Source organism: Lepisosteus platostomus, chromosome 17 (assembly GCF_059453375.1).
Source record: "Lepisosteus platostomus isolate fLepPlt1 chromosome 17, fLepPlt1.hap1, whole genome shotgun sequence".
Classification (NCBI taxonomy): Eukaryota; Metazoa; Chordata; class Actinopteri; order Semionotiformes; family Lepisosteidae; genus Lepisosteus; species Lepisosteus platostomus.
The window spans coordinates 14,982,559-15,007,832 of NC_142627.1; the positions used below are offsets into that span (position 1 = coordinate 14,982,559).

At 34.2% G+C, this 25,274-nt stretch overlaps 1 protein-coding gene across 1 annotated transcript; it reads right to left on the reverse strand.

Moving 5' to 3' along the window:
• Positions 1–277: 277 nt before the first annotated feature.
• ccdc85a (coiled-coil domain containing 85A) lies at positions 278–25,212 on the reverse strand. The gene is made up of 4 exons (XM_088609728.1): positions 24,614–25,212; positions 21,352–22,294; positions 2,352–2,409; positions 278–1,165 (listed from the first exon to the last, which is right to left on the reverse strand). The coding sequence occupies exons 1-4, from the start codon at positions 24,815–24,817 to the stop codon at positions 1,150–1,152; spliced, it is 1,221 nt and encodes a 406-aa protein (XP_088465854.1). The 5' UTR covers positions 24,818–25,212; the 3' UTR covers positions 278–1,149.
• Between the last annotated feature and the right edge of the window lie 62 nt (positions 25,213–25,274).

Here is a 25,274-nt window from a genome sequence, read left to right on the forward strand (position 1 = left end):
AGTTGCTGAGTTATGATTATAGATTTGAGTCATGCTATATATTTTGTACCATGACTCAAAAACACATGTCATATGATAAGCAACTGTTAAGAACAACATATAAAGATGAATTTTCTAACATATTTTACATGAAGATGCATTACATTAAAACTTCAATAAGACAACAGGAAAGGAGTTTTAAAAATGTACATAAAAATGTTGATAAAAAATATTTTACCAATTGCTAGAACAACTATAATTTAGGCAGCATGTTTAAATCAAGCTGTATCAAAAATAATTTACACAAAGGAGTTTATTTTTAGACACATTTCTTTTGTAATAGTACTACCAATAAGTTAAAAACAATCATAATACGTTTTATAAAACTAAGCTGTTAAACTACTCTATACAGGCATTTTAAAAACATAAACTTTTTATTGTTTCTCCAACATAAAAAAGGTTACACAGGAAAAGGGGCTACAAAGTAACTGTTTCATGTAGTACAGAGGTTGAAATCCAAAATTCTTATAAAGAAAATAACAGTAAAAGGTCTTAATCAATATCCTTAGTGAGATTAATGTTGACACATATCTTATAAGAGAATGGAGACATTATTCTGTAGGTGAAGCAGTCAGAAGGAAGCAGCAGAATATTTGTTGTTTCATCCACAGTCACAAATTATGAAATTCCAGAGATCAGCAAATAGGAGAGGACTCATAAAAATAAATGTATCCACAAAGTTAGCCATTCCAGTTAAGTTGCAAATGTAAACAACTGAGCTGTCCATTAGACAAATTAATTTGTGTTATTTTAAGGGAGGTAGGAAACTGTAATGAAAAGAATTCAATACAACTTACATCCCTTGACTTGTACTGTATGGTGAGAATCAATTCCACAGGGCAGCACTTTTCACGTTTAATACATGGCCAAAACAAATGTGAAAATGTGAAGACCCAATCTGCTTCAGTAATGCTCATATCTATTAATACAGTTGCAGTTGTACATGATCCTTCAGATTTTTTCTTTTTCTTGCTTGGTTTGTTTTTCAAGAGGTTCACATGCTCTTCAGTGCTTTTGAGAAACCCCACCTTTTTGTCTAGTGTTGGTGAAAAGTCCAGCCAAACAGGATGTGGCACACAGAACACAGCACTGCTCTAATGGAGGTTCTTGTCAAGAGGCATCAAAGCTGAAATGAAGGATGAAATGGAAGTTTAAAATGACTTTAGTTTTGCATTCATTGTGAAAGAGACATTAGACGTTAATTATGATAAATCAAAGTAAACAGGCTTAGTGCAAACTGCTAATTTCTGTCACTCAGCTTCTGCTAATCAATTTTCTGGTGCCTAACTTATCACTGTCTCTCTGGGGAGGGGAACTCATCAACAATGTCTGCCATCTCCTTTTCTAGTCAGTATAAAAAGACTAAACCCTTTGTTATGTGCACAGTGTCTCATCCTGTTATTTATCTTGAACAACATTTTACAGTACAGAAAATACAATATCTGTTTTGTGTTTTTCAAAGCTACTGTATTGCCACATTCTTGTCAGTTTAAATACATCTGTATCATCTTACTCTTTTTGACTCTAGGTGTTTACTTAGGGACTTAATGCTCACTGGTTTCAGTGGCAAAGGGATTTTTTTTTCAAATACTTCCCTGCCACAGGATTGAATTATTTTTCCTTCTCACTTGATATTGTCTCTTCATTGAACTATTAATTATTAAAAGATCAATTCCACACCCAAGTGAGATAAAATTGTGATCCCAAAAGGCATTTCAACAAGAAAGTAAACTTAAAACTAACTAGATGAATGGATCTACCTTTTACTCTCCCCATTGGCAAAAACAGTGTCCATTAGACTGAATATCATACATAGGCTATTAAACATAGGTCTAATATATGCTGCTTGAAAGCACTATTTATCTTGCTCTTAATAAGTCACACCATATTCTATATTTCCTGGATGTAAAGAAAAGTCCTTACATCATTTCTGTCCAAAAATATAAACAGTATCATATTGGTATTGGACTTTCCTGGTATATGTTATAGACCTGTATACACATATACTGCATATAAATAACAAACAGCACAACTTAGTGGTAAGACTACATGTTTGTTAACAGCACTGGGAAAATATGAGTGCAGATAATACTCTGTGGTGTTGCTCTCATCCAAGGCAGCAACACGCCTACACATTGTGGCCAAGAACAGCCATGCTCTTTAGGGGATTGAATCCCATTCCTGGCACAGAATCTACATTAATGAATTCCAGGAAGAGGGTTTTAGTTATATCAAGCATCTGCATAGGTACTGTCTCTCTTCCAAGAAATCAAATATCAATGTTCATAAAAACATTGATTTCAGACTCTTACCTGTCCCAAAGCTTGACACTTCTACAGGTGGTTGTACAACAACCAGCAGATATGAGTGCTAGAAAGAATGAGATCAAAAGTGATTAAACATGTCATAGAAATTGAAGACAAGGAATAATATAGTCATGAAAGACAGAGAATATACAATATTGCTTCTGAAAATCAGTGGACTTTTTTTGCATAGAAAGATTTGTGCCCTGCCCACATTAAAATTTAACAAGTAATTTATGGGTTCTAAACTGATTTAGAAAGTGCTTAACTAAGTTCACATCCACAGTTACTTAAGTCTAAACCCTGTACATGGTTTTAGGCATAACTGGGTCAGCTGGAAATTCAGTTCCAGTTGTAGAATCCTCCAACATACTGTACCTATTTTTGCAGTTACTGTAAGTGAAACACAGATTGACTGGGAATAAATCACTAAAAAGCAAGACAGAGAGCAACAGAAACATATAAATGTAAAAAATAGTACAGAAATAGATGATCATATAGTTACATGTTCCGATGCTGAGACCAACTGAATTTTGGGTTAATGAGTCAGTACAGGAGGAGCTGTCTTCTTTTAACAGAAACAGCATTATTTATCAAAGAATAACTGATCCCATAGTGATTTGCTGTCTGCTGGATACATTATATATATATATTTCATTATCTATATAAATATATATATCATTACTTTTCTTCTGTGTTACACTTGACTCCAACATCTAAGCATTCAAAGGATGACAAAAAAGGCTAAAAAAGCATGCTCATCAGAAACAACCATGACGGCCACCAAATGGACTAGATTAGCCGAATGGCCTCTCGTTTGAAACCGTTTGAATTATTGTATATTCTTATATTGACCAATCTTTAGTGAAAAGGCTTGGTGGATACCATCCTGCATGCGTGTCTGCTGTAAATGTGCACCACTACTGTGTTTTCAAGCAAACCATACAATATTTAATAATGGTAGCTCTCAGCTTCTCAATGACAGTCCTCCAATCCAAAGATCCAAAGCCATAATTATTCATTATTATACTTATTTCAGTTGAAAAAATAAATCTGTGTCTAGTATTTTATGTCAGCTACTGTTGCAGATGAAGAACGGAAGAAGAACTACAGTTCAATGCAAGGCTATTCATTGAGTAATGTAAATCGCTCAATACCATAATTAGTCATGAGGGAGATGTCACACCTTAAGCACTTCAGAAAGAACTTGAGAGTATAATGGTGATTAGAGGTTAACAATCTCTCGTCTCATTTTCTTTATATTTAACTCAAAGGTTTAAATTTTACATCTTGCACTAATCACTGTAAATTCAGACTGAGTTCTTACACATGCGATGATGACCATATTTTACAATTTATTTTTTCTTTTATGTGCCTTTTCTTCTGATCTGTCTCCAGAAATGCAATATAAAAAAGAAACTATGGAGCATTTCCTATTAGGCAGGGCTATCCAATCCTGCTCCTGTAGGGCTGGAGTGTCTGTATATTTTTTAAGACTCTTTCAAGCAGCAGGACCCGAAGAGCTGGGCAAAGTTTGTTTAACTGGCCCACATCAGGTCTTACAGGCACTAGAGAGCAGGAAGGGCCATTTTTACATTATATCTCATGCAAACTCTCACTCTCACTCCTTCCCATGGCAAGACCAGTGGTTTGTAACAACATGGTGACTATTTCACAAAGTTAATGATTTTCTGCTTTGTTCAAAATTGTAAAATTATGCTGTACAGTCACAGAACTTATTTTGTTATTGAGGTTTCATATGGCCTGAGAAATTGGAAGTGCAGTTCCTCTTTAACACTTCTATGATGTGGACCTCTCTTTGAATTATTATACATACATGTTAACATTCATAAAAAAGCTAAAATTGTAATTAGCATCATTACTGGAAAATAGCTATTATGTCAACAATTTGCTCCTAATTTCTGCTCTGTCAATGTTCATTCCCATGTAAAGCAATTACGTTTTCATCACATTGCATATCCTTAAAAATTAGTTTGTTAAAAATGGGGGCAAAGTAATAACTTTCAGTGCATGTTGCCACAGCATTATGATGAACTATTGCCATTGATTCCCTTTAATGAGAAAATATTGTTTGTATAAAAATTTGAACATCTAAACCTAAGATTATTGGGATTTTTTTAAATGGACACTCCTTTCAGTTCGTTCATAGATCTGCATTGCTCCCTCTGTCCTCACTACTGTCCTAGGAGCAGCACTTTGGTTCATTCCACCACATGGGTGGTGGTGGAGGGAAGGGGGGTTTCAAAAGCCTTGTCTTGTAACTCTCTGGCAGCAGGTTTGAGGAGTTGAAATTTATGTTAGAAATCTAATTAACAAATTAAACAGTTTTGTTGATTTAGTCTTGAACAGAAAATTCGACAGAAATTGTCAAAGTTTACCCCCATTTTAAAATCTAAGTTCAGTTTAATGGTGGAAACATATCTTTAAGGGACATCCATGTTTCAGTCTTGACACTGCTTCTGATACTCAGCTGAGTTTTGTGTAAGCAGTATGGGCAGTGATTTTGCCCCCAACTCAATTTGCAGTGTGTTGTAAAGTGTAAATTAACAGGCTGAAAAACCTGACAGCAGCCTGCTTTCCTTCACATCATATTAAAGGGAAATTACATTAATTTTAAGCAAATCCTTAATGCAGTTGGGAAAGACTCTAGTTCCTTCTTTATTGATCAAGATTGCATCGATTTTTCTACCTACGTATTTTGGGCATATGGAGATATTTCTTGTTGTATGTCTTCAATATACAAGTAGGACAACAAAAAAGTGGTGCGTGTATGTAAAGCTAACTTACTTGGTAAGACACCTAAGGCTTAGAAACAGAAAACGCATGCCCTGTTTCAAGATACAAATCAAATACACTAATTTTAAAATGCAAATGAAAATAGCATTTTAGGGACATTTATTTCCTTGTTAAAAATAGGGATACAACATAAATTATTTTTATAGTCTGGAAAAACAAGTCATGTCTTGACACTATGCAGGAATGCTGATGTTTATCTAGAAGCTCATTTAGCACTTCTTTTGCAATTTCCTTCAACAAGACGTTGGTCTGAGAGTACACCATTCCAGTAACAGGTCATATAAATGGCCAATCTATCATGTAGTGATGGTCAGTAGATCTGCACAACTGGCACAATTGGTCAGGGAGTCTATTATCCATCACAACAACTGTTAAACAAATCTGCAACTCTTGCACGTCTATCATCCTCTTAGGATCTCTGAACAAAGATTTCCCATGACTTAAAGAAATGCAGGCATCAGTGGCTTGAGATTGCAGGTGCCTTTTCTCTCAGATCTTTAATTCTAAACTTCATTTGTTCCGCAGAATCTGGGAAGGTTGGTGACAAAAAATGTAATCTATTGTATGTAATCTATTCCATATTCTGCCAAAATCTCAAGCAATTTTTTTTCTGCTCAACAAGAAATCCAAATGGAGCTTCAACAACTTCAACAACAACTATTAATACATTTTGAAAGCATCACTATCATTATCAATGTCTTCTAATTAAACAACAGAAAGAATAAAAAAGCTATTTTTCTCACCTGACGTTTAAACCTAGAGTATCTTTAACTCTTCAAAATAAATTAATGTCACATTTCTGTATAAATCTGCTACGGCAATGCCAACTGGATGCTCAAAAAGGGTAATAATTATTACCTTAACTGAAAGTGAGATAATAGCAGATTATATTCTGATTCCAGTATGTCAAGTGTCATTACTGAAAATTGAATGTGACTATAAATGTACCTCTGTTATAAAAGGTAGTCACTGAGAGATAGGTGTTAGCTGTGGTCTCTTGATTTATAAATCTCCCTTAAGCATGTGGCAGAAGCAGGTGCCCTGCATAAAATACTCACCCTGAGACACAAACATCATAAACTATACTGGTGCCCGCAGGTGTACAGTTTTTATATCTCTAAACACAAAATTCTGACACATCTCATAAATTTAAAAGAGGTACTACTGACTCCCTGATATTTCAGACTTTTAGTCCTGCTGTCTATATGGCAGATGTTCTGTGGTTCCACCAGAGGGTGTTCTCAGCCTAATGGTATAGGAAATACCTGAATTGAAAAATTATCATCTCAATTAGAAAACCCTGGACAATCACCCTCTGCCTCTTTCCTTAAGAGAAATCTGTTTTCTGTTCATGGTTTTCTGGCTTTGCTGGCAGGCAGTTTGCTTATCCGAAGCATATAGCTCACTAAAGGCAAAGGACGCAACAGTGATTGATGACTGTCTTATAATCAATCATTCTGAGGTACTGATATTTATTTGAATAGTTTCTATTCATCCTTATTTTGTTTCTGTCCTGTATTTGTAACTTTCACAATTACTGACTTGAATCAAATGACAAAAGAAACATTATTAAATCTATTATAAATTACATACTGTATATATATGCGGTGTATGAAAACCATTCTTTTAATAAAAACACAAATTTAAAGTAGACATTAAACATGGATAACAGGCAACTGCCTAGTTCCGCAGTGATCATACAGATTATAAGTGGGTGGGGAGATAATTCTTTATTTAAAATCATATATAAATTAGTTGTTACAATAGAAAAAACATCAATTAACCTTACTATGTGCAAAACATGTTTCTAAATAGAATTCAAGGTTATCTGTTAGTAGCAAAAAAGAATCAGGTTTTCAGTTTGTTCCAAACATATAAACCAATTAGATGGAACTATTCTTCACTACAATTAAAAATTTCAAGACAAAATGCAGATTCAGTCATTAAGCCAGCTGTTAGCCTATTTAGCCTGTCCTCGCAATAAATCTATGAGATTGTTCTCACTGAAGAACTAAGTAGTAATATTGGAGACAAGGTGTTATAGATCATCTGTGTCTGTTGATAATGATTTCATCCTAAACCCAATCCTAACATAATTCTATACCTGCCTCCTGAAAGCACAATTAAAATAATTTAGAATTTAATCTACAGATGCACAATGAAAGTGCAACAGTTTAAGTTTTCCATCAATAGCTCATTAAGCACATACATAATGTTACTTACATTTTAAATAGTGTACAAACCAGTCTGTTGAGTCAATTAAGTAGTCTTGTTCCTTAGAATAACAGACCACATACACATACTAACCTCATGTTATGCGCTTTCATAAAAAAAAAAAACAGGTGCTCAGTGTTTGGTCCTAGACTTGAGTTAAAATTCCTCAAATGAAATGATGAATAATCGGTAGCCACTAAAAATAAACTGTTTTAATTGATTTATATATATATAAAAAGTATGCCCACACCCTGATGGCCAACCTTCACATGCTTGATGTAGCTGCACAAGGTGTGGGAAGATCATTCCACAGAACTGTGCAGAGGCTGATCAGGTAAGGAGGTCATCCCTGATAATGTTTTTTTTCTTTAGGTTTCATTTTTTAGAATGTTTTTAGTTTGACAGTATGTTATGGTTGATACCAAAATGGTACATCATTTTTAACTGTATTATTGTTGACTTTTTGTGTGATTTTGTTACATGTTAAAAACCCATTGTACCCAACCATCATGTTTCATTTGTGTATCAGTATAGTTTTGAGGTTAGGATATTATTAACATTGTTTTCATGTTCCTCATTTTGTTTTACAGTATGTAACAATAAATCATATTTATATCATGTTTTACTTATTTATTTATTAGAATAAGCAAAGTAAAGTAGGCATAAAAACTAGAATTTATGGTTTTTGAAAGGGAAATCTGAAATAAGAGCAAAACATTCTTATAAGTTAATTTAGTATTCAATAAAAAAATATGATGATGAAAAAAGCACATGATAAAGTTAACCTGAACCTCAAAATGTGGTAATAAAGGATGATCATCCTACAAATTGGCTTCTAACAGATGTCAAATAATCAACTTTTTCTTAGGATTTTTTCATAGATATTGTGGGAAAGGTATTTGTTTTCCCCCCTACATCAATGGTAAAATCTTATCGGAGAAAGAAATGGTAATTCGTTCACATAATTAAAAAATTAATTCATTCATGTATCTGTTACAATAAAGGTTTTCATATAAATAAGTCTTCTGTACATTTAGGTATAATGTATAGTTATACTGCACGGCCGAAACGTTGTGTTCTCTTTCTTCTTTTTTTCAGCATGGAATAAACCTATTACTTGTTCCTTTGCAGCCTACGCATGCTGACGCAGCTACCCACCTGAACTAGTTATACTGTACTTTACTACACAACGTACAATAATATAATGTTCAGCCCATGCAGACACACAGAGCATTGAGGATTCTGTGCAGGCTGTTGATCAATGGACCGGCTGTTTGGTCTGTCGCAGATAATTGAAGTGTCCAGGGAGTTTGCCACTCCAGTCTGTCTGTGTTTTGTAAAACCAGAGAAGGCATTTGACCAAAAGGAGAGGGAACTGTGTCTGTAACTCTTGTTGTTAATCCTAGTTTGTTCAAAGCGACTAGACTTCAAGATTCCACCAAGTGTGGAGTTGGTCTCCCCAGGTGACAGGGGAGCATCTGGAGTACCTCAGGGTCTAGCACGGAAGTTCAAATACCTCAGGATCTTGTTTCTGCATTACAATGTCATTGTCATATACTGTATGTAAATTTCCACTTGTTTATTTAGCCAGATCAATGTCTTGCAGTGCAAGGTCACTCACATCAGCAATATGTAATTATAAACTGAACGTGTCAAAACATTCCTGAATTCCTGAAATAAACTTTATATCCAAATTACTTGTGTTCATGCATACATTTCATTTATTGTTTTGTAAGTGGTAAAAAATTATGAATATTAAACCAAAAGGACTGGTCTGTTTTTTTTTTTCACTCTTCTCTTGAAGAAAATATACTGCCTCTCAGATAAATCAGAGTAGGTGTCCTGGAAAGTCTTGACATGACTTCACTTGCTATCGCAGTTGAAGAATGTGTTCCACTGACCCAGCTGTTGGAATTTTTAATGTTCTCCACACTGGCAAATGCCATCATAGAGTTATTTAGAGGCTAGAACACAAGTCATTACCTCAGAGCAATGTGCTCAAATAAAAAGGGACAGTGCAAATGTGGCATGTCTCTCGGGTGTCTCCCAGCCCTGAGCAATACCGCACCACCCCTAAGCAGGGGCGAATTATCTTGTGCAAAAAGGCCAGCCTGCCATTGAGGGAGAATTCATGGCTATCAAGTTTCCAAGAGGATTACGTCAATTTAACAGGCTCAGGGACCAAATGAGCCTTCTAACTCAAACACTAGCAAACTCAGCTGCAACAAGAAATAATCTTTTTCCAAATTTAAACTACAATGTTTGATACAAGGATCACCAATGATTACATTTTAGGTGGCCTACAAATTTCTTGCTGTGACATGGATGCTTTGATTTTTTTTTACTTAATAATGGGGTTGACCTCAATTCTTCTGTGCAATTTCGACACCTAACTACGCATGCAACCTTTTCATGTACCCTTTCCGAGGGATATCAAAAAACCTTCAAAGATTGAAATGCTAATGAACTCGTTTTTAATTAACCTTATCAAAGCATTATCAAGCAGCCTGAATGCAAGCCAGTGACACACAATTGTTTTCAATTATTTGCTACCTTAAAATATCTTCATTTTAGATGAGGAGCTCCTACCATAGGGAAAACACAAGTGATATCAAGGACACAACTTCATTGTTTTAATTGTAATTTCAATGTGTTGGGCTTGTAATTCAGCTTTTCATAGATATTGCTTTTCTGCTTAATTCTTACATCCACAAAGTAATCACCATTTTGCTGTGTCAATATAATTAACAATAAGCAGTAAACGCAACACAAGCATCTTCAACCAAATCATTTTTCCAGCCCCATAATCATTAAATGCCTCAATCGACCTATTCTCAATATTATTTTTTATTGTTTTATCTTATCTAACAAAATTAGAAAAGAACAAGAAGATACATAGTGACCATGCAATGTTCACATCGATGTAAACAAATGTCAGAAGCCAAATACGTTACTACTAAAACGATGACTGAGATGGGAATCTCAAAACATAAGCAATCTGCATGGAAGAAAACCAGAACAAATGAAAATAAGTAATATTAGAATTATGTCCAATAGAAGTGCACAGTGGCAAGAAAACCTTGACAATTATCTGAATATGTGTAAAATATGAATCTAGAGTCATGTCTAAATAAAAGTTTAGAGCAGGTCTGATAGAGCTTGGCTGCTTGGGACTCAATACTGGACTATCGTCTCACACCCTCAGCCTGCAAGTGTGAAATAAAAAATAATATGTTTACAAATGGTATTTTAGTATTGTGGAGTTTTTCATTCCTCTGTTGCGGGTGAAAATATACATCAGGGTGTGTGTCATCCTTCATTAGTGTCTAATAAAAAAACTGACAATTTTACTTAGCAGTCAAGGACTGTCCTTCAAGGCAGTTTTAAGCTTATGTGAAATGGGTACCAAAGGGTCCACTGCTTGACAGGGAGTTACTGTAGACTTATTTATAGATTGCCTCCTAGACAAATGCTGTGAACACCAGTATGTCATCTTAGCGTCTTGATATAACTGATATCACCTCATTATCACTTGATACTTGCCTGCATGTTTTGTATCAGATGCCTGTATGTTTATTGGTATCACAATTATGAAACCCTGCATTTTCAGTTAATCTTTTTGATCACACTGCCTGATTGAGATACAGTAATCTGGTTCGATACAGGATAATTAATTTGTTCGTTTTCGTGAGTGTCACCTGTTGCAAAATCAAATTAAAGTTCTTTCAAGTAAAAGTATGTAATGGTGTTGTTAAGAGTTGAACTTAAAAAAAAAACAGCAGAAAAATGTTTAAAGGCCAGAAGGCTCTTTAAAATAAGAACCACTAATGCTCAACACTGAACATTCACTGTGAAGTCAGTTTCTGTCACATATCTGTTCAGAGGCTATGTTTAACTCTGTTAAAATGCCTTTCTTGTGTAATTTGCATGTTGTTTTTTCAGTTTTTGCAGATCAAGTCTGTACTTGTGATATAAAGCATAAAAATAACAAGAGACTATGTACCAACATCACCCATGGGACCAGCCACTTTGCAGTTTTTGTTGTTTTTTTCAGAAAATCTTACATTTTATAGTTGTTGTTAACTTTCACTGCTCCATGCTTTACAACACCATAAATCCCAACACAGCAAGATTTATTCACAAACACTGAACTTCATTGGCTCACAAATCTCTATACATATTAATTAATCATACGTTTTTATGAAAATGAGCTCTCTCAATTGTAGGAAACCCATATTTTTTTAATCCACTATAAATCCTGTTTGACAATTTTTCACGTGCTAATGGGATTTATATTTTAATATTTTTTTTAAAATGTAATAGTATTTTTTCTTTAAATCCTGCAGATCAAGGGGCATTTTGCAACCCTTTGATAACAAATAGAGAATATTAGAAACAAATAGACTAAAATCATGATTGAGATGAGACACCTGATAAAAACTAGGAATATTTCTTTGAAATGCAGCAGTTCAGAATGCTAAAGTTCTAAATATAATATAATATAATTAATTGGACATGTAGATAAAAATATTTCAAAGGTTTGACCTAGAAAATATTCAACGCCTATGAGAACAAAAAAAAACATACAGGTGCACATTTCTATTCTGAGCAAGAACATTTAACATGCACAAATGTAATCACAAAATAATGCAGAGAGTCTAGGTCAAAACATCTGAGCCTGCCTACACTAGTGAATTGAGAAAAGTGCATTAAAGAGGTTTTTGCAACTTGTGTTTCCTGCATGCTCAGATAAAACCCTGCATGTGAGAAGACAACAATGGCTGTTGTAACCCATGGATACTACGAGGCAGTCATGTCTCCGATCAATAAATGTGCATATTCAACAAAGTCATTTGTGTGGAATAATCAAGAAGGTTTTCACTTTCTTCACTATGCAATGTAATATGCAACTATTTTATTTTAATAGCCCTTCCAATTAACTGTGATTGTTTCCAATTTTTTTCCACATCAAGGACTCATTTGTCCCTTATTGGAAGGCTGTCTACTGTGGTGTAGTACTGTCTTGAAACACTCTGTACATGCATTTAGTTCTTGTCTTCCTGCAGAACTTTCATACATCTTGCTGCTACTGCAACAGAGCTGCATAGCACAGGCTGTCTGTTATGATTCTGGGAAACATCCACTGAGGCAAGTTGTTACCCAGTGCTTTGCACTGTTTAGTTTCACAGCTTGCATTTTTCTTCTAAATCAAAAGTCTTTGATTTTGACGACTGTTCTGCATTCTCCTCTGTTTACTGCCATACAGAAGAGCCTCTGTTTGCAGTTTGCAAACCAGAGCTGAGCACATGACAATATGATGAGTGATAATGGAACAAAGGGGAAAATGTTCAATATATGTAATCTAAGACTGTCCTTCACTTACAGTTCACAGTATTCAAGGCTGAGTATAAACTTGTATAAGCATGAGACAGCCTTTTGTGTTTAGTAGTGGTATAACTACAAGCATTACATTTTCAAAGTCCATTAACTTTATTTAATAACAGATTTCACTAATATGATGCCTAACTTGTCTTTAATTTAAGCAGAAGTAATAATTTAATTTATCAGAAGTACCTAAGATTTTGCATCTACCTATTCTAGTTAAAAAAATCTAACTGTAGAAATCTTGTTTCGTTTATCTTTATCTGGCTGTCAGTGCTTCTCTGTAATAATGCAGCTATTGTGAAATCATTTATTATTGTCATATTACAGATGATTGATAAATATATACAATGCAGAATAGGACTGTAAGACATTAAAATTATTGTATTTTTCTTACTAGATGTACAATACAGTAAGACAAAAGTTTTTCATTTTAGTAATGAATGAGCACAGAAAAATATAGGGTATAATGTGTGAAAAGCTAATAGGTTCTGAAGAAATATATATTTATTTTTTGCCTTCAGTCATGTCATGAACACTGTAAGGTTCAGAGTAAATGCATGAAAGATAAAACAATTTTTTAGAATTGACTTAGTATAGTGTAGGTAATTTCCTTAACAGCTTCCTTCTTAAGTCTCAGAACTGAACCGAATAGCCATAGCTAAAACAGCAAGATTGCACAAATATATTGAAAACATCTATTTAAACTGGTTATCTCCTTCTTAATCACATTACGTCATCCAATTTAATCTCAAATGCTTAAATTCTTAAATTCAAAAACTTAGTTGTACAGTAGCTATCAACAGTAGACCATGCTCAAGAGAATGAAATTGCACAAAATACAATTTCCAATTGGTCTGTATTCATTTGTACAAGTGTGAGTATGTGAGTACATCCCAACAGAAACGCCACACACACAAAAAATAATCTTTTGTAATCTCTACCTTCTGTTGCTAAGCAATACCCTGCCCAACATAACTGAAATGTTTTCAGTCTTCTCAGTATTGAGAGTATTTCATGCTTCACGTCTGATTATTATTATCCTTTTGATACAATAACTCTCCTTAATTATCACAGAAGAACTTTATAATTGGTGTAGAAAACTGTATTTACGTTGTATACAGGAGACTTGTATAAAAGTAATGAAGATGTCTGACTATAAAAGTAGAAGTAAGATGGTGTTTATAAAACAGAGCACTTGTTTTGTAAGAATATGTGCATGGTTCATTGAAGCTGTCTGAGATCCCCAGTTACCAGCATTAAGATGAAAATGTCTCAGATGTATTTGAATGCATGACAGTGCAAAACAAATGGTAGAATTGCCCTCCAACAATGTAATGATGTGAGATGGTACAATGAGGTCTGTTAATAATGCATGATATGGTATATCAAAACTTTGTGAACATAAGGCATAGAAGAGCCCATCTGTTCTGAAGTTCAGACAAATTAGGTCTAAACCTTTATTGTAATTAATGCAATAGAAATAACACGGCAAAATCATTCAGATTTTAAAAGTGCCCACTGTTCACAATACAAAATTAGACAATTAAACTTAGGTGAAAGGTTATGAGTATTCCATAGAAAAAGTTAGCTAGTTTTAAACAAACTGCTTTCAAGTTCATTCCTCCTCTATATAACCTCCCTGGCAGCTACCTTTTGATGTATCAGCAGATGTTTCAATAAGGGGATAGATTTTCTTCAGAAAGATTTCAACAAAGTGTAACTGAGGTCAAAATGTGCTGCATATTTAATAAAGGTAACAAGAATCCTTATTTGATGTGCTTTATGTCGTGGAGTTGAGTGCAATAGATATAAATATTTTAAATATATATAACATAGACCTTGAAAAGGCTGGTAAAGTAGGGATTAGCATTGTGATTTCAATTACCACAAGAGACTTAAATGGCACTTCTGAGGAAATACTGGGGAGTCTATTTTAGCATCCCACAGACAAATGAGTAGCATCATGGTGTTTGACTGAAATTTTCAAGAATCTCGAAATCTCCTATAATTGGATGAAGATATTATTAAAAATACAAACAAAATGCATAGATATTGTATGGTACCACAACACGTGGGCCTTTTAATTAAATTCCTGAGTGTTATTATGAAGTTGTCATACAATCACATAAAACTATTAACTACAAAAAATATTAGCCTTAAAGAGAGCTGTGTTTCATTTTTCTTAATTTTAGGCCAAGAATAATTGGGGAGTATTAGCTAGAAGCATAAAGCCAAACATCTGTGCTTGCTTGTGTAAGTGACCTACATTAATGAATTCATAAAACCAAATTTGATGGTTACAATGGTGATTATTATTACTACAGGACGGACATTTGTAATGTACGTAATGTTTTCTTTTATATTTGAGGACTTTTATTTGAGGAGAAGAGTTAATTTAATGTAAAAATAAAAGATAGACAAGGTCTTGTTGGGGTCACAGCTGGAGGGAGTAGAGAGAGACTAAGGAAGAAATGCTGTGTTATACTCCTTATTCCTGTTTTTTTTACATTATCCGTGAATTGTTCTGATTGAGAAGAAATACATTTATTTTAAAAATTATCCACCCTTATGTTCAAATCTGAATTTCCCACAGTGCAGTGTTGCATGACAATCTGATTGAACCATTCCCTGCTTTTTCTTTAAAACTGGTAGATATGTTTTTTTTTCAGTCTACTTCCTACTTCTGTTAGAATGATTGGTATGCAATACAGTGGATAAAAAAAGAAATAGTTGTAGTGAGCACATACAGTGCTGTAAAAATCCACGGCATTATTGCATATTGGTTTTCATATAGCTTCTTATTAATCCTAAAAGATGTAACCATGGATTCTGCTATAAAAATCTGTATGTGTGCCCTTGTCATGTCCTACATTTGTGAAGCAGATAAACTGACCTGCTTTTTGAACACTTCTTGCAACAATTTCATGTCTCCCAGTATACATTTGTTTTACAATCGGTTTAATTTGTTAATCTCTCTTTTCTTTTAAAGTATTTAATCATTTAATATACTGTCCAAGTCTCTGTTCCTCTAGAGTGACGGCAACAATCAAAATGTTGATTCAGAATTGAAGGGATGTTAGCATTACAAATTGTTGGCAAACTAATTAAGAATGTGATTATAATAATACAGATCCTGTAGTCGTGAGATTAATTTTTGATATATAAAAAAATACAAAAATAAACAAAAGGGATATAATACCTAGAGTGTCTTAAAATACAGACACCAGCAATCAGGTTATTGTGCCACTATTTCACATTAAGTTTAGACAATGGCATTCTAGTGTACAATTTGACTTGATCACAATTCTGGACAAAACAGGTTGTTTACATTGAGCACCTGTAATCCTGTAGATCAGGATTTTTCATGAAGTGAAAAATGTTCTTGATTCTCCTTATTAACCATACAAAACATTAATATATCTAATAATAAGGTATCTAATAAATCACTTGGCTCAAATTCCTTTTTCAAAACTGCCTGAATCCCTCAATCCTTGTAAGAGAAAAAAAACAGGCTTGCTTTTTAAGAAATTAAAGTAAATTAAGTAAATCAGCTTAGTTTTCAACTGATTTTCATTTCTCTTTCTAAATAAAACAGAAGGAATACTTCAGCAATAGTTCTCTCAAAATGTGGCTTTATACAGTATATGACGTTACACATAGAAAAAAAGGACTGTACTGGAGTGTGGAGCACACATTCTGAGCCCCACTTTAATAATCATCCAGCAACCTAAATACAAGATAAAAACAATGACTCTATCCTTTCGTTATTAACTAAAATCTTATTAAATCTTAAGTTAGTAAGTACTTTCATAATGTGTAGGAGGATCTAAGTTAAAACCTAAAGTAAAAATAGGAAAATTAATCAGGTGGAAAAGATACACTGAAAATACATTTTATTTTATAATTTTGTATTAGGACATATTTATCAGAATCATAGTTTTATTAATTACTTTCATATTTCTAACATGTGTCTTATGCTAGAAACAGATGTTTTGTCACTTTCATTAAGATTATAGTTTGACACACATAAGATTCCTGTTATGTGAAGACGTTTACACCATGTTTTAGTATAAGACAACTTCAGGATTAGATTAAGTGTAAAATTAACAAGAGTTAATGGATAGTGAGAGAGAATGTATAGCTAAAGTCATTCTTCCAAAACGTTGTAAGACACATTTCCTTTCGTTTTAGAAGACGGATATATTCCTCATGCTTTATATCAGATAGCAAGTGTTTTTTTTTGTAAACTACTGTATAAGTAAGCCACAGTATATAGTAACACAATGTTTCTACTGGTTTATACTACAATCAAACTCAACCAAAAACTAGTGGTTAAATACTTCAACCCAGAGTTTCAGTTACAGTATATCAGTGCTTTCTCCATTTTTGGTATATATTATTAACAGAAAACTAGTTTTCCAAATGAAGCCATCACAGTCAAATTTATTTCTCTACAGTGTCAAATGAAAGCTCAAATACCTGTTGTTAGCATTTTGAGAGATGTCAGTGTATTTTTCATTTCCTTCCAAACACCAGCTCAATAATTAATGATAGCCTGATTCAAAACATATTACTTTAAAATGCATTTCTGCATCTGCAGTATTATGCTATGACATAAGAGTAATCCATCCTATGTCAATGCATTTGTACCGCTAATACCTTGTCCACTGTATTAAATATATATTTTTCGAAATCACCTGCATTGTAACACTCATGACTATAAATTCTTTATGTCAGTAGATAAAGGTGTACCAACACAAAAGAAGGAACAGATAAATAGACTGAAAGGGTTACTTTATCTTACATCATTCTCAGCTATTTTTAAATGGTTGGAGCATTTGCTGCTCTGTGATTCAATTACATTTATTTTCTTCCTCAATTTGTCACAAAACTAGAGTAAAGAAAAGCTTACAGACTTCCCATTTGTGTTTGATATAGTATTGTAGTAAAAATATTAGACTCAAGAAAAGAATCAAGGTTTTGGTTTAACTGTGGAACATCTGCATTATTCCACTTAAATTAAGTATTATCACTCAAGCCAAAGCATTATTACAAACAGCCATTTTAAAAACCACTCCCATAAACCTTGAACCATAACCAGTATCTATTTAAACTAAACAGAACTGGGTTTGTCTATAATTACATTGTGTTTCATAACATAAGAATCCTGTACTCATTTTATCTTTAAGCACAACTGAATAAACCTCAACTATGAAATTACTGGCCTTGATACCAAATTTAAACATATAAATATTAGAAAATATTTATCAAGGTCATTGTATGTTACAGTGATACAGAATATGCCCTTTTGCTGAATCCTTCAAGGTGATTAGAAACACTAAACAAGAGTGTTTTTATCTTGAAGTCCTTTACCAGTTTCAAGCTTTACTGTCTAGAGCCTGCCTTTGTGCTGCTTAAATATTTCAACTGTTTTAGGGGACGACATAAATATGAAATTTCATGAATTATGAAATCTAATTAATTCATGAAGAAAACTTTTTTTCTGCTGTGGTATTCAACTTCAATTCATGGTTTTATTTGCTCAGCAGGAGCTGCTAAAGCAGATTTATGGAACATGTGATTATCTCCTTAGCACCAGGACAGTATACACTATTAACATTAATTCCACAGCCTACAAAGTTACACTAAACTCCTCCAAGTCTAAGTAGTTTACCGTAATAACTAAATATGAAGAAGGCATTAAACTCTTTCTTCAAAATTTTTCAAAAACTACATTTCTGAACACTGTTCAGTTATCTTTTTGTTCAGTCCTGCCTACATTTACAACGAGAAATTTACCTGCAAAAACAAAATTCACCAGTGCAGACCATCATTATTTCTGTTGTTTGTCAGAAATTAAAAATATTTATATCTCTATATCACTTTTGACATCATTTAAATATTTTGTGGTTATTATAACACAATCCTTTGGCTTTTTGTTGCACTCTGAGTGTATAGTGCACATTTTCATAAAATCAGTCCATCGAAACCTCTTAAGGGATAATCCAGCATGATTATTGAGAACTAAGCTGTACATGTTTACAAAATTTAAATTCCCTGCTAAAGTCTAGACTTTGAGTGTGGAAGTCAGAGTGGTAAAAAATAGAAAAAGGCACTTGTCATCTCTCAGTTGGATTATAAGTAAGCTGTGGTTTTTGCATATTTTTTCATAAAGAAAAAAATACTTTGAGGGTAGTAACCTCTTATTTACTTTAAGAACGGATAAACATTTTTAAAACTTTTTATCAGTAATTGGAAAGTTTTCTTATTTGTTCTGAGATTCTGTATACAATTAATGCAAAAATGAAGAAAAGGACAGCCTGAGTAAATAACTAAGGGATTCACGGCTAAATGTTTGCTAAGTAGAATGCTAAACTGATTGTTTGACTAAGTGCATTTGGTTACCATTTGTATGTGTCTTATTTAGCAGTATGAATCAATATTTTTATATTGTAATGTGCAATTGCAAAATTTGAAAGTTCTTTTTCCACTTAATAAATAATAACAGTTACAGTACACTGTATTGGTTGCAGAAAATCAAGCATAGATCTGTAAAATAAAGCATGATTTTCAGACATACGTGGGACTTTCTAGGGACATTCAGCATAACCATAGTGTTAGGAACTTTTGATTTATCCATTTTAATTATCCAGGCATTCTTGAATGTAATAAAAAATGAATGGCAAAATAAGCTTATTGGATTATCTAAGAAAACATCCCTTACCCCAGCCTTCTTAAGGAAAAATAAAATCAATGTGACTAGCAAAATTGTCATTTTATTCAATTAAAATTTTTACTCATAAATACTTATGGTGTTTTTTCACAATCAATACGTTTGAATGCTGTATGTATTTATGCTTCATATATAGGATAATTTTATTAATTGAAAATTTGCATAAACATATGGATAGGAATACAAATTAAATCATAGAAAAATGTGTTTTAGATCTCTGTACTCCTCTTTCTTACTCAACATTTATTTCCCAAATTTAAATTTGTTCAGTATTTTCATAAATTCCTGTTAGCACTGATCTTGTTACTGTGGCAGTCTATAAATATATATTTGAAACTAAAACTTAATTCAAACCTTAGAAACACACTACTCTTTTTTAATCACCCCAAGCAGATGTTTGAATCCAATGTCAGTGAAGATGTGCATGCTAATAAGCAGGAAATTCAAAACAGTTAATATACATGTCTAAAAAATATTAGAAAAGCTACCAGAAAATCAGATCCAAACACTGTTATTATTAAACACAGCCAGTAACCACTGTCTCCTGCTTTTGTGACTTCCCAGCTATGGTTCTGGGAAGCACAGTAATTGATTTTCTAGGCATCATTAAGAATCAAAAGTTGTGCTGGATAGAGGCAGTTCATATTGACTCTTTATTACTTGATAGCTCATTATGTAGACATAGTGAATGAAAGGCAGACTATAGTTTTGCTTACCTACCAAACAAAGAACTGCCCAGTCTTACATTTCATATATACCTATTTTAAAAAGCTATCGATTATTTTGTATAAAATATATCATTAAGTTATAATGTCAAAAATATAAACTAAAATATTTGAGCTGTAAGTATTTCCATTTTTATACAAGTAATTCAGTATTAAAATGCTGCATTAACAATTTCAAGCAGTGAAATTAGGATCTATCTATCTCATGTAAAAACTTTGTTTTATCTACCATTTTTCTGTTCACTGTCATTCTGCTTTATTGTAAAGTATGGTAAACAGTTCGCCTCATGCCTTGTGACTTCAGTAAGACAAACTACTCAGCACTTTTCTTTTTAGAATCATTATGATGCACAGTAGGGGTTGAAAAAAAGTCTAGCAAAAAACTTTGATTTGTTTCACTGTCTTACTAATCTCATAGATCAGTTTTCAGAACAAAAAATGACAAATACATGTGCAGACCAATTTAATTGCCAGACTGCAAAAAATATTTTTAATCATAACTATTATTCGGAATCCCTTAGGGATTGTCAATATGGTTTTAATAATCCTTGGACTGTTATATATATATCAAGTATACTACAAAATGTTTATATATATGTTAAAATATATATATATACCATAAAATACTGCAACATTACCCCTTCCAATAATGATCATATTCATTTTACAGGAGTGCACCTACCTTAACCTTACTTCATAGTTTATTACTAATACAATAAAATTAAGGCACATATAATTGCACTGTTTATACTATTAAAGTGCTTTGCAAGATTATTTTCCATATTTTATTTCTGTGTCTTTATACTGAAATCCTTCCAGAATAACCTTGAAACTGTGACACATAGAAGAAAAAAAAAGATAAAACAATAAGACCCTATGTTGTGAATCTAAATTCCAGCCCTGTGGGATGCGTCCGATTTTGATGTCAGAAACTATATTTTAATGTCAACACTGCAAATGAGGCAGTGACACCTATAGTGTTTCAGAAACCCAAGAAGTACCAGACCCCTTCAAGGCCTGACAGTTCTGGGTTAGTGACACACATCAAAATGAGATACTGTCACTGCTCAGTGTTTTGCATGTTATGTGCCTGGAGTCTTTGGAAACGAGGTTTTCAGTAGGTCTATCAACCCACCATTCATCCCATTGTAAATGCTCCGATGATGAGGCGACATTTCGTCTGGAGCTGGCCTCCTCTGCATCCCTTCTCTGCTGGGGCTGGTAAACTTGAGGTGCTCTGGACTCCCAATGTATTGATGCCGGAGCTGCTCTGGGCTCCCTCCCCGGGCTTTCTGGAGAAGATCTGGAGTGCCAGTCAGTGCCTGTTTCTGCAGAGGCTCGGAGCTAACACTGCTATGTTTTTGGTGCTCGGGGCTACCTCCACCCCCTCCTCCGCTTCGGTGTTTTTGAAAGTGCTCTGGGCTATTGGTAGTGCTCATGAGGTGTTTTTGCAGGGTTTCTGGGCTGGCACTGGTGTGCTTCTGATGCTCAGGACTTCCGCGGCCCAGGCCCTTGTGCTTTTCGGGGCTCACCCCTCGCAGGTGTTTGTGGTCGGGGCTCCCGCTACACTTTGGCTTCGGCTGGTACTCCGGGCTGCCGCTCCTGTGCTTCTGGTGCTCTGGACTTCCATCCCTCCGAGGTTTCTGCAGGTGCTCTGGGCTTCCTGTGGTGAGAAGCTTGTGGTGGTGGTCAGGACTGTCTGTGCTCCCAGCACTCGAAGTGCTACTTCCATCGCCCACATCCCTTAACAAGCCAGTACTGGGGGCTGATATATGGGATAGGCTATTCTGGCTATCTATGGAATTTCGGCTACCTACACCACAGTTCTTTTCTTCATCAAGCATCAGACAGAGCTCCTTGAGTTCCAGGTTCTCCTTGATCACCTCCTCTTGCTTTACTTCAAGCTCCTTTAGCTTCTGTAAATACAAAGTCACCTCTTTTCGCATCACACCTGCACTGTATCTCCCCAGCCTCTGCCACTCCCTGGACACTTTTTTCCCTTTTTGTCTGTCATCATCTAAAAAGCAACACAGGTCTCTCAACTCTTGGTTGTCCTCTTGGAGCTTCTGGTTTATCTCCTTAACCACATAGAAAAAGAATGAAGATTTGATTATGACCAGAGTGACACATCTGTTCATAGTAAACACATAAATCTACAAGGGGAAGTAAACTAGACATTTCCTGATAATAAACAAAAACAATCCACATAACTAGACAAAAATGTGGCAGGGCTGTGTATATTTTGAAGGTATTACATTTAAGTTGAATCCTGATCTGCCTGTCCAAAGGTTCTTTCAAATCATAAAAAACAAAGGGGAAAAGTACTAAATTTTAATTGGTAGAAAATGTTTGAAAATATAGCTGTATGACTCTTAATCCTCTTAGATTCAGTAAACTTGATTCAAAAAGTACTTCTCTATAGTTACGAGAAAGGAATGATATGCAAATAGTAAGAATTCTAAACACCTATTGTACTATGCTTCTCAAAAGTGTTTGTTTTGTGAATGTTAGTAGAAAACCAAGATACTTGTCCCTGTTGCAACACACTTTGAAATGCAAAAGCACAAGGGTCTTGGAGCTGTTGCCTATACTCAGGGAGATTAATGTTATCAAGTCTTAGCATGCATTCCTGAAATAAATTCTTATTATCAAAATCCTTCTTATCAAAAACCATGACTTTAAACAAATGCAGTTTTTGCAGGTATATTTAGTTGTAACATTTAGGTTGTAACAATGGAACACCAATGTAATGAGGGAATATCTATTCAAAGGGCAATGTGAAATTTTAACAATTAAAAGATGTGAATAAAACTGATTGTGTGAATAGTGACTCCACACAGCATGCCCATTGGAATAGATGGAATAGATGGTTAATCACAGTATGCACCAAAATATTTATATTTTTGTCTGGTACTTTTTGATAATAAAGTATTTTGTTATGGCTTGCATTAGTAGGCCATAACATGAGATACTCAATAAAAGTCAGAGGAAGTTTTAGCCATCTCTAAACAGTGACAATAATTGATTCATATCTCAAACAATCCGACATACCAATTTCAATAATACTAAAAATACCAGATATCTTGTATGGGGGCAGTGCTTGAAGGAAAATAGTCTATAAAATATCTATAAAATGAAAAACTGACTTCTCTTCTCTATTAAAAGGGTGTTAGACTAATGGAATAACCCCAATGAAAATGGAAACCCATATTCTTTATGCATGTTTGTGGTTGAGTGTTTTCATAGGTGTGTATCTGGAGAGTATGTGTGTCCAAATAGTGTCAGCACTGAACATCTGAGTGCATTTAAAGTTGTGTTTTTCTTTTGCATCCTGTCAATTTCCTTCAGTCAGATTCCTTTCATGTGCTTTCAACCTCAGCACTTTTTAAGATGGAAATATTCACTGTCAGTCCTTTGAGCATTAGTCTCTCGTTGGTTAATTAGCTCAGAGTTTTTGCCTTTTGGACTCTTACAAATTTGTCTAAGATTCAAAGTATGTTTTTTCCCCTACTCTGTGCAACTTCAATGAAAAAGATCCCTAAATTACCCTCACAAGGAAAGTTACACTTACCAAAAAAACAATGTGTAGTCAACACATCTGTTGGTCTCTATACTGTATTATTTATATGAATACTCTCACAGATATCTAGCTATAAGTGAATATACAGTATGATGCACTTATTTAAGACTGTCTATGTTTATTAATATTGAAGGTTAAAATATTCATTGGAGCTTTTTGTCTTTTCTTTAACCATTATTTAATTGGTTTGGTTAAAGAACTAATGCGATTGCACTATAAATACAAACACTTTAAAGCAAACTTGTTTCTTGCGTGCTAAATTGGAAGCACTAAAATCGACAATTATTCACACCATTAGCTTTTTAAGCTTCTTCTTAGATAGTTTAATAAAGAAAATTAGTAAAAGCCCCTTACATTTCTTGAAACCGTATAACTATGATACATGTAAAAAAACAGCTACTCCGTTAAATACGAGGTTGAAGTATTAGTTTTTTCACACGGTGTTGGACAACAGGTGTCATTTGGCCCACTGTGACTCAAGTATAATGGTGATAAAAGCTATTTGCACTCTCTCATGCGCAGTAAAGCATTAAGTGATACGTTTTAAAGTAGTAAGATGTATGATGTTAACATATAAAAGACTAAACCAAACACTAGTCTACATGCAGTTTAAAGGCGGTCATTATTTATCCTATCCCAACCAGCTCCAGCTTCCAATGTGCATCTCTACTACTAAATACTTAATAATTGCTAGCATTTATGTTTTATAGTTCTTAGTTCACATTACCTAAACACACTGTACGAACGTAAGCACGCATTATTGTATTAATTATTTTTAATCTGCATGACTTTGATGAATAACGCTGCCCTCTATTACCTTTAGTCCTCTGATCTCGTTAAGATGAAGCTGCAGTCTGCGGTTGACCTCCCTGATGAGGTTGCCATGGTCCAACATGATACTCATCTTCTCGGATTCTGCCCGTCGGAGCCTGCGGACCAACTCTTCTTTACTCCACTTCATTAAGTCCTCGTCTGACAGCTTAGAAAGGTCTTCAGTCGGACTTTCTGTGCTCTTTGACATTTTTAGTTCTGAATTATTCCCCCTTCTGTGTAAAAAAGTAAATCTCAAGGCAGCTGTATAGAGCTCACATAAAGTTATTATTTATCAAATATTTTTTCTTACAGCCATCGTCCCCTTTACGGTAAGAAAATGATATCTGTGCCCAAAACCAAAAGCATTTAAAAATACACAGACAGGGATTGTTTCCCGTGTCTAATTCCTTTTTTTCTGCAGTCGGGATTGCATCTTGTCTTGCAAGGAGAGACCCATATCGGTTCCTGAGCTAAACATTCTCTACTAGCGATGTTTGCTGGGAGATGCTTCTGCAAATGCATTAGAAGTGGGTATTGGGTTGGACGCAGCTGCAAGAAACATTGTGACTGCAGTATAAGACTCGGCAGACTGGCACACAGTACTGGATCGCTCACTCCCCCCACCCTCCCCAGCCCAGAGAATAGCCTACAATTCAAGAGAATGG

Coding starts and splice junctions, on each gene's coding strand:
- ccdc85a (XM_088609728.1), bottom strand. CDS start 24,817: ATGTCAAAGAGCACAGAAAGTCCGACTGAAGACCTTTCTAAGCTGTCA. Junction 22,295..24,613: donor ACGAGATCAGAGGACTAAAG/GTAATAGAGGGC, acceptor TATGTGGTTAAG/GAGATAAACCAGAAGCTCCA. Junction 2,410..21,351: donor CATTTACAATGGGATGAATG/GTGGGTTGATAG, acceptor CATTCTTTCTAG/CACTCATATCTGCTGGTTGT.